Source organism: Triticum aestivum, chromosome 1A (assembly GCF_018294505.1).
Source record: "Triticum aestivum cultivar Chinese Spring chromosome 1A, IWGSC CS RefSeq v2.1, whole genome shotgun sequence".
Lineage (NCBI taxonomy): Eukaryota > Viridiplantae > Streptophyta > Magnoliopsida > Poales > Poaceae > Triticum > Triticum aestivum.
In genome coordinates, this window is record NC_057794.1 from 80,886,443 (window position 1) to 80,895,879 (window position 9,437).

Consider the following 9,437-nt stretch of genomic DNA (forward strand, 5'->3'; position numbering starts at 1 on the left):
TGTCCTCACTTCGCGATGCCGTGGTGAGACGGCGTGGAGGCCTCGTGACCGCGTTGGCGCAGGGTGGTGGTTGGTTTGGTGGCGAGATCCGGAGCGCCCGAGGTGCGGGTTGGGATCGGGGGAAACCCCTGTCGGCGTGGCCGACTCCGGCGCGGTGGCGCCTGTGGGTGCCACCTGACCTTACGGGAGGGCGTCGGGTGCTACCCTTCCTCTCGCCTCGTCGTGTACCAGGGGAAACCCTTGGCAGCAGCGTCGTCATCGTCGCGTTCCTTCTTGGAGGTGTTGATTGGTGCCGGCGCTTCGGAGTCTTGGAGCCTAGTGGATGAGCCCGGTGGGCGCAGCGATCGCGAGGCTTCTTCGTTTTTGTTGATCCGCCGTTGTCGGCATTTGTTTCTTTTGCTCTTTCTCTGTTATTTCTTTTGGGTGTGACTGTGCTGCTTCCGCCCCAGCACCTATCCCTGTATGGTTCGGTTGGTTGCTTTGTATACAAAGCGGGGGAAACCCTTTTTCGGTAATGATCTACTAGCTATGGGAGTGTAGAATTATCGGGGAAAAGTATGAATCGGGTCAGATATGAGTATAATTGGAGAGCAAGTAAGGATGTATGTATTGTCTATGAGCCATGATGGCAATAGGAATGAATCCAGAAATGCATAATGGTCTTCCCAGCCACATCCCGGCTGTTATATAGGAGAGGGGTTTAACCCAACAGTGAAAGTAAAAACGAGATGTGCTACAGTAAAATGATAAAGTCGATCTAGCGGTGACTACCAGTCGAAGACGCAGGAGTCACTGTGAACCGTTGGATCACCCGAAGCGGTATTGTAGGTCAAGCTACAGTTAACTGAACCCATCGGCGGTGTTAACTGAAGATATACCTTCAGTAACCTGGCAGCCTCGCGGACGCGTGCTCGTGGGACCACGGAGAGAGAGAGAGAGAGAGAGAGAGAGAGAGAGAGAGAGAGAGAGAGAGAGAGAGAGAGAGAGCTTCCATGGCCGGCGGCGATTGTTCTCCCGTGGCGGCGGCGGCTGCGGTGAGGAAGTGGGACCACGAAGAGTATCGGTTCCAGACGCCGGAGGAGGATTCCTTCGACCCGCGATTCAGCGAGTACGACCCCAAGCAGGGTTGTTTCATATACGTTCGCTACTTCTTCGACGGCGACAAACTCGACCTCGACGAGGAGTGTACGTTCCAATCCAATCCAATTCCCCTTATTCTAGTTCATGATTATGTTCGGTTGAACCTCTTTTGGAGGGGATTGAGGTGGATTTTGATCTATAGCGGATTTAATCCTCCCCAATCCACTCAAATCCCCTCCCCTCGCAACAGAACAAGCCCTTATCAATCCTTGTTGCCTTCGTTATGCATGTCTAGTTCATGAACACCAGTCAATCAGTATCACTTCGTTCGTCAAAATCAATCTGAAGGTTACTTTCACTTCCTACTCGATTTATTCAGAAGCAAAGGCAGCCACTTTCATATTTATTTGTCAATTAGGCTCGGTTTGGACACACACTACTATTTTTTTAAAGAAGGAAGACCCCGGCCTCTGCATCGCATGCAGCCACTTTATTAATTATTCACAAAGACCTTACAAAATGGGCATCGCTAGGTGCCGGCGCACCGGCCGAACGTTTCGGCTGGTCCTACCGTAGCCGCTCGATCGGCCCCTCCCAAGCCGCTAGATCCTTATCCATCCAGGCCATCTTCTTCCCTCAGGCTCGCGAGAAAAGGACCGTCCGCATCTCATCAGCCCCGCGCGCTCTTCAGTGGCCATCCGCAACGCCGATCCCTACCCTCGCCGGCCGTCCCCGTCGCCGGTCCCCACCCTCGCCGGCCGTCCTCGTCGCCGGTCCCCACCCTTGCCGTCCGTCCTCGTCGCCGCCTCAACCCATGTAACAGCTGCACTAGTGGTTGCAGCTCTCGGCGGTGACGCTCGTAGCTTCGGTGGCGATGGCCGCAGCTCGCCGGCGTGCTTGCCGCTGCTCATGCCCGTCCAGTCGCAGCTCGCCGGTCACATACCTCGCGGTTGCAACCTCTCGCTCATCCCCGTTCCAGCAAAAAAATTCAGCTTTGCTTCCGGCCAAAAAAATGCATTGCTGTTCGATGCAGCAAACCATGACTGCAGATGTAGCTGGATGCGACACCGGTCGTAGCAAAATCCAGGACCGCTTGTAGCATGTAGCATGAAACCCACTACTTCCATCCTCGCCAAATGTTGCTTGGACTACTCGTGGGTTGAAGCTTTTTTCAACTACAAATGAAGCTTATCCGTGAACGTTTGCAACTTTTTCCGTGGAGCAATGCCCGATTGAAAACTTTGTACATATTTTGGTTGAAGCTTTTTTCATCTAAGGTTGGAGCTTTTTTGGTAACGGTTGCAGCTTTTTCAGTTTGAAAGTGTTTGTACATTGAAAAGCTTCATCCATGTTCTCGAAAGTTGCAACCGGCGAGCGTGGTGACCGCGCCGGTTACAGATGATTGTAGCAAAATGAGAGGCTGATTGTAGCACAAACGCAATGTGGTTGTAGCAAAAAAAATGCCGGTGGTAGCCAAAAAAAACATCTTCGTCGCCGGCCCAACCCAGTCGCATCTCTGGCATGAATGGATGTAGCAAAAAATTTCGCCGGTCGTAGCAAAAACTGATGACGATTGCAGCAAAAACTCGTCTCCGCCGTCGCGGATTGTAGCTCCGCCATGAATGCATGTAGCAAAAAATGGTGCTGGTTCCAGCATGCCGCGACGCTGGTTCCAGCATGCGGCCGCCATGGTCGCAGCTCGCCGGTGGTGATTCTCCCACAGATGCATCTTCGCTGGGCTCCGGTTGCAGCTCCTTTTCCCACCCCCCATGTCGGAGCTTTTCAACAAGCAGTTTGTGGAGAAGGAGCTTGAAGACGACCACGCGGGGAAGAAGATAACGGAGGGCAGAGTACGATGCATCAGATAAGATGAGAGAAAAATAAACAATCGTGATGGGCCTAGGACACGTGGGTGGGCCGAGGAAAGGAAAAACAAACAACGGAAAACGTGGATCGGGAGACATCCTAGCGCTAGATCCCTTCGCGATCGAGGGGCGCGCGAGCGACCGGCCGAAGCTTCGGCCGGTCCGCCGGTACATAACGTTTCCCTTACAAAATAGTACATCAGTAAGTCTGAAGCCACCATCTTGGCAACTTCTGTCGCTACTTCTATCCACTTGATGAAGGGGTGCCGATAGTCCGAGCCTAAACCAAACAGACTTCGCACGTAAGCCTAACATCTAAAACCGGAGGCCCCAGCCAAGCCATATATCTGGTCTAGGGCACACACCAGTCCGGCGCACTCACAGAGGCCGCCGCCATCGTTTTCCACCGATCCATCTTCAGAGCAGGTACCGACGCCATGACCTTGCCAGATCTGCCATCGATGCCAGACAGCGGCATCCTCCTGCGCGAGTCCGTCTACACATGTCAAACACCGAGACTCCACTGCGCCACGCCGCCGAGATCCATAGTCGTCGATGCGTAAGATGAAACACCGCTCCACTAAAGATGTTATCCGCTGGTCCCTCGAGCCCGTGCACACCTCCAAGACTGACGTCCCCAAGGGGGAAACGACGCAAGAGAGCCGCTGTCATTCGATCTACCGATCTAGGGTTTCCCCCGGAAGTAACAGATAGAGGTCTGGAACTTCTCCACGGCGATGTCTTCAAGAAGAGAACGACACATAAGAGCGCCGCCATCGCCAGCCTTGCATCTAGCCGAGCGCAAGGTTTTCACCCAGATCTGTTCGAAGAACCTCCATCTAGTCTTGTGTATGGATCGCCGCCATCTCTACCGGGTTCTGAAAGTAGGATCCAGGCTGCCACCGCCTGACCAGCCAGCAGCCGCGCCGCGCGAGCAGCGGGGCTGCCCACAAGCCCCAGCTGCGCCACCGGAGAGCCCTACAGCAGACCCCGCCGCCGGCCCAGGAGAGGACGACGCCTCGTATGCCCAGCAGCCACCGCCGTCAGCCCGTGCCGCCGCGCCCCACGCCCACGCCGCGCCGCCACTAGAAGAAAGCGTCCCACGCCGCCATCCTCGGGCAGGAGGAGAAGAAGGCCCCCCCGCCGCCTAGGCCGAGCGGGCTTTGCCCGACGACCTGTGCCGGCGGCGGCGGCGAGGAGGGGCGAGAGTCGGCAGATCTGGGCTCCCCGCGGCCGCCCGCGGGGACGGCATGAGGAGAGGGACGAGGGGTCTGTTAGGAGGGACGAAGGGTCTGTTTCCCTCCGTTCCCAGTTATAAGATGTTCTAACCTTTTTCTGAATCGGATGTATGTAGATGTATTTTAGTGTGTTTGTTCACACATTTTAGTCCCTATGTAGTCCGTGTTGAAATATAAAAAACATTTTCTAATTCGGAACAAATGTGGTAGTATATTACTATGCGAAAGATGAGAGCACAGCCTTTTTTTTGCATAAGATGAGAGCACAACCTATCTGGTTCGGTTTTCAATGGTTCTGTTCCAACCAATTTACACCTACACACATACTTGTCTTGTTACCCTCTTTGATTGATTGATATGCATTTTCTTCTCATTTGACAGCACCTGTTGGTCCCATGCGACATACTGGTAAAATCTTCAAAGAGGGGTTCCGGCTCAAAAACTCGGTCAATGTTGTGTCCATCAAGATTGTTTCCTCCGACTATGGCTACCCACTCAATGTCTACGGTACCATCATAGCCAGGGACAGTTTGGATCAAAAATGTGTCTATATATTCCGGCGCGACCAGGATGATTGCCAGCTCATCACCTCAAAGGTATTACTGCCATTTGCCTCATAGCTACAGACACATACTACAATTTATCAATGTGTATTTTCTTGTACTGGTACTTTCTCATTTCAGTCCTCTGATTTACAAAAAAATTGGTGATTTTCTGACGAGAAATTTTGACAATTTCTATAAATGATTATTTCTGAATGTTGTATATTAGTAATCCATATTTGGGTTTTGTATGTTATACTTGAATAACGGCTCTGGTTTTGTATCTGTTCCATATGATGTTTGATTTTAACGATACTTGTCTTGTAGGGTATAGTGTTAGGAGCCAGGGGTTTATCACTTGCGTGCCTCAGTTTATGGCACTACAGCAATCTGCACAATAAGAAAAGAAAGTACAAAAAATACATGACCATAGATGTAGCATAATTTTTCTGAGTCTAATTACCTTGTTTCGTCATTCAGAACATAGCTAAAAACGAACCCCGAAGCAAGGGTAATTCAATCAATCCTACAAACAAGCTCCTGGAATTTATCTATTTAAATTGGTCTTGCAGGATGATTCATTAATTTTGACTGGCCCAAAGAGAGGATTCATGGTGTGCGATGATATATTCTTCGAAATCAACCTGAAGGTGAAGGATGTGCATGGGAGGACTGTCGATGATGATAGACTCAGTAAAGGATTGATCGAGGTGGATGCTATCCGCAGGCTGGAATTTAGTCCCAGATATGTGGTTGATACGGAAACACTTGTCAGCATGCACAGCATATTGGATTTGAACTATACATTCATTACAAGGTCGGTGGAGGGCACTGTTGAGATCAAGATCCTTGAGGGACCTGATGAATTCCATGGGAAGATTGTCGCTTCCACTACCAGCATTCCATGCGACATTGTGCTACATGATAGCAAAGTGAGTGGTGCGCTAACTCCAGGTGACAGTGGAGTCCTACAAATGGCGCGGCGCGTAGTAGGAGTCTCTGTGGATGAGATGCTGGTGTTGACTGTTGCTGCTGATGTCGGTGATGATGAGTTATCTGCCCGCACTGTTCAGTTTACTCCAAGGCGCAATGGTTACAATGATGAGAGTATTACCTGCGGGGACTACAAGTTGCTTCTGAAGGTCACTTGGTCGATTGTGTATTTCTGATGTAACTCTTAGTTATTCAGTCGTGGTAGTCTGCCAGATTCTCTAGATACTTTGGATGCAATGAAGTTTCATTATGAGAACCAGTTATAGTACATGCTAAAACAATATATGTGTTCCAGCGCGTATTGTATCTATTCTGACTCTTCTGGCTGATATAAGCTAGTTTTACTGGAACTGCTTGTGGTACATGCATGAAATTTAAGACTCTTGTAGTATTCACGTCAGCATACTCAGGTTTACTCGGAGTAAAATTAGAAACTATCCCCAAAACTTTGACATCCTAAAAGTAATGTCTATACAAAGTTGTTCGCCTTGTCTATATAAGACGTTTTTAGTTCAAATTGAACTGCAAAAACGTCTTATATTTTGGTACAGAGGTAGTGGTAAACAGTATGTATTATCTATAAGATTTTAAGACCTGTGTTAGAATTGGATCGCCTCTTTGAATATGTTGCAAGTTCAATGTCTATGAAGAGTTGAAGACTATACGGACGCAATGTAGTATATATTCTAGTGCACTAAGCACCTTTATTATTATTTTTGGTTAGAATCAAGACTCAGTAAAAGCTTTCAGTTCTTTTGATACTTCCTCTATGTATCCAACTTGGATGTGCATTATTGTGCTAAGGAAGTAGTTCTGAATAGTATCAAATCCAAACCTATAGCAGAATTTACCCCTTTTTAATATCTTAAAATACGTTCTTTTTAAGAATTTTTGCAACTTTCGAATGCGTTTTTTCGTGCCACTACTACATCCAATATGCACCCCACCCCTTCGAGAGCGCCCAACCGCCCACTGGATGAACAGCATTCCCAGTGATTGCAAAGCCTGATTCATCATTTTCTTCATGCACTACACATTAATTAGAAGAAGCAAATTCTGGTTGAGCAAATATTTGACAATGAATACGTCAATGGTTTTATATATGGTTTCATCTGCTGTGTTTGGATATCCAGGAAAAAAAATTACAGTTCTACAAATGCTTGGTTTGATCAATGGACAAAGCAATATGCACTTCAGAGCAACAAGACTTACTATCTTCAGGAGGTGTTTCAGGCTTTCAGCTAATTAGAACATAATACACATGGATCTCTTCAACAGCTCGCAGTGGGGTTCTAGTCTTTTATCCATCTCCGTTTTCCTAGGATGCCCTTGCCTCGCCATATAAAACCGGCCATAAACCCAGCTTCTTCTACGTCCAGGCAAAGATCTCTGCAAGGCAATGTCGAAAGATGAAGATATGTCATGCCTGTTTTACACTGTCACAAAATCTACATGTAGAACTGCAAAATTCATGAAAACTTGCAAATCTGAATTTAGACTCCTTTGCTGAAATAGTGTATTGATTTTGAGTGCCAAATATGGCGTAGGGGAAGGGCCTGAATGTGCATCTCTACCACTCTATCAGTGAAGAAAGTGCACGGAATGGCTGTCGAGTTCGCCACAATGCAACAACTTGATGTATGCTTGGTGTCTTACACTGTCAAGTTGATAATAGCAACATACTGTATGTGAAACACTGCAGCCCTTGTGTCTTACCAAGCATAATTCAGATTATGAAACACTGTCAAGTTACATTGCTAATCATAATTGACTAGAAACATTACATTGCTGATCATAAGTGACTACAAGTCTACAACCTTACAAGCTGCTGTATCAACTTTGACAAACAAGACGGCCGAGGTCTTCTGCTTCTTGAAAACTTGCAAATCTGAATTTGGACTCCCTTACTATTTTGAAATTTTCATCCAAGCATTTGTGCTGCAATAGTGTATTTATTTTTAGGGTCAAATATGGCATAAGTGACTACAACCATTATATTGCTATAAGCATAACTGACTACAACCATTACATTGCTGATCATAACTTCATAAGTGACTAGCACAACCTTTCAAGCTGTTGTAGCAGACTAGTATCAACTATGTATGACAAACAAGACGGCCGAGGTCTTCCGCTTCTCGATCCACCATGGCGACGCCGGCCTCCAGCCGTGCGAGCACGCGTTCGTCCTCGAGCAGCTCCGGGGTGAAGAGGCTCTTCCAGCCGGCGCACCACGCCGCGGCCTCCCCCGACGACGGCCTTGCGGACCGCAGCCAGTGACGCAGCGCGCCCTCCCATTTGCCGAAAAACTCCTGCTCCAGGATCGACACCACGTCGTCGGTGCGCACGAGAGGCGTCCACGACATCACCTCGCGGAACTTAGTGTCGCGCTGCTTCGGGGGTGTGATCTTCAGCTGTTGCAGCCATCGTGTGAGCCTGGGCAGGACGTGACGCCGGCAGAAGATCTCCCAATGCGTCGGGTCCAGGTAGTCTTTCCATGGGGAGATGACGTCGTAGCAGCCGCCGCTGATCTTGCTCTCCACGGTGCCGTAGAGGCTCTCCGGCAAGTGTCCGATCAAGGGGATCCACGGGCGTAGCCAGTGGTCGCAGCCCGGGCTCCACAACGGCTCCCACTCTCGCGCTTTCACGGCGATCCTCGGCGTGAGCACCTGCTCCACGATGTGCTGCACGGCGCAAGCAGGCAGCGCGGCCCTCCACGCCCCCAGCGCACGCTTCTTCCCCCGGAGCACCTCCTCGGACTCGGCGATCGCCGCCAGCGCCTCCGCCGTCTCCGCGCTGTCGTCGCCTTGAAGCTTCACGTCGCGCAGCAGCACAAGGGTCCTCTCGTAGCAGTCCCGTTCGAGGCGCAGGGCCCGTGAGACCGCCGCCGACTCGTGCCACTCGTCTGGGGATGGCGATGACGGCGCCGGCGCGCCATGCAGGCCGTTCTTGTACGTCTTCTCGCGGTGGCCGATGCCGGCGGTGGAGCAATGCTGGACGGCCTTTATAGGGGCGATGATGCCTTGGCCGTGCGCGCCAGGCCCGAGCCTTGCTTGTAGTTCCACAGCCGCATCATCTTGGCCACCGGCGCGGTGGTGCGCGCGAGGCTGCCCGGCATCTTCAACGGGTACGACGAGTCGTCGTCCTCGTCGAGCAGCGCTGCGGTGAAGCTGCGCTTCAGGAGCGCCATGCCGCCGATCGACGTTGCCAGGCGATCAAGGACCAAACAGGGAACGTCGCTGCTTGGAACTGGCCGGCGTGCTGTTCCTTCTGCTGATCGATGCCTATGCTGTGCTATGAGAGTTTCATATATCATACATTGATACGCAACATTATATAGCTAGTAGGCAGGCTGTTAGTAGAAGCTAAGCAATCGACTCCGTTTTGGAGACGAGCCCTTGAACGCGTTTCCAATTCCGACAAAGCGTCTTATTTGCTGAGATAACTACTCTGCATAATACACCAACATTTTCCATACATATGCGCGAGCACTTTTCGGTACATAGACGGTGGAACGGGGGCTCACAACGAACTTTTGATCTTCGTAAGGCCCACCGCGCGACTTCATCCTGTCCGGTGCATCCGTTTGGGGTAGAACGGATGAATAGCGCAGCCCAACGCGCGGCCCCAAACGGACAAATGTTCAGATTCCGTTCGTTTTTGACTCATTCCTGGTCCAAACTTGCGTCGAGTTTGGGGTGAAACGGACATCACGCAGAGAA

General features: G+C 50.3%; 1 protein-coding gene and 1 pseudogene across 1 annotated transcript; one reads left to right on the top strand and one right to left on the bottom strand.

Moving 5' to 3' along the window:
* Positions 1 to 930: 930 nt before the first annotated feature.
* LOC123191160 (uncharacterized) lies at positions 931 to 6,068 on the top strand. Its single transcript, XM_044603947.1, has 3 exons — positions 931 to 1,185; positions 4,565 to 4,779; positions 5,298 to 6,068. Exons 1-3 carry the CDS (start codon positions 993 to 995, stop codon positions 5,892 to 5,894), a joined length of 1,005 nt encoding a protein of 334 aa, XP_044459882.1. The 5' UTR covers positions 931 to 992; the 3' UTR covers positions 5,895 to 6,068.
* Positions 6,069 to 7,689: 1,621 nt separating this feature from the next.
* Positions 7,690 to 8,996, bottom strand: LOC123098624 (septin and tuftelin-interacting protein 1 homolog 1-like; annotated as a pseudogene).
* Positions 8,997 to 9,437: the final 441 nt, after the last annotated feature.

Coding starts and splice junctions, on each gene's coding strand:
- LOC123191160 (XM_044603947.1), top strand. CDS start 993: ATGGCCGGCGGCGATTGTTCTCCCGTGGCGGCGGCGGCTGCGGTGAGG. Junction 1,186..4,564: donor ACTCGACCTCGACGAGGAGT/GTACGTTCCAAT, acceptor CTCATTTGACAG/CACCTGTTGGTCCCATGCGA. Junction 4,780..5,297: donor GCCAGCTCATCACCTCAAAG/GTATTACTGCCA, acceptor TTGGTCTTGCAG/GATGATTCATTAATTTTGAC.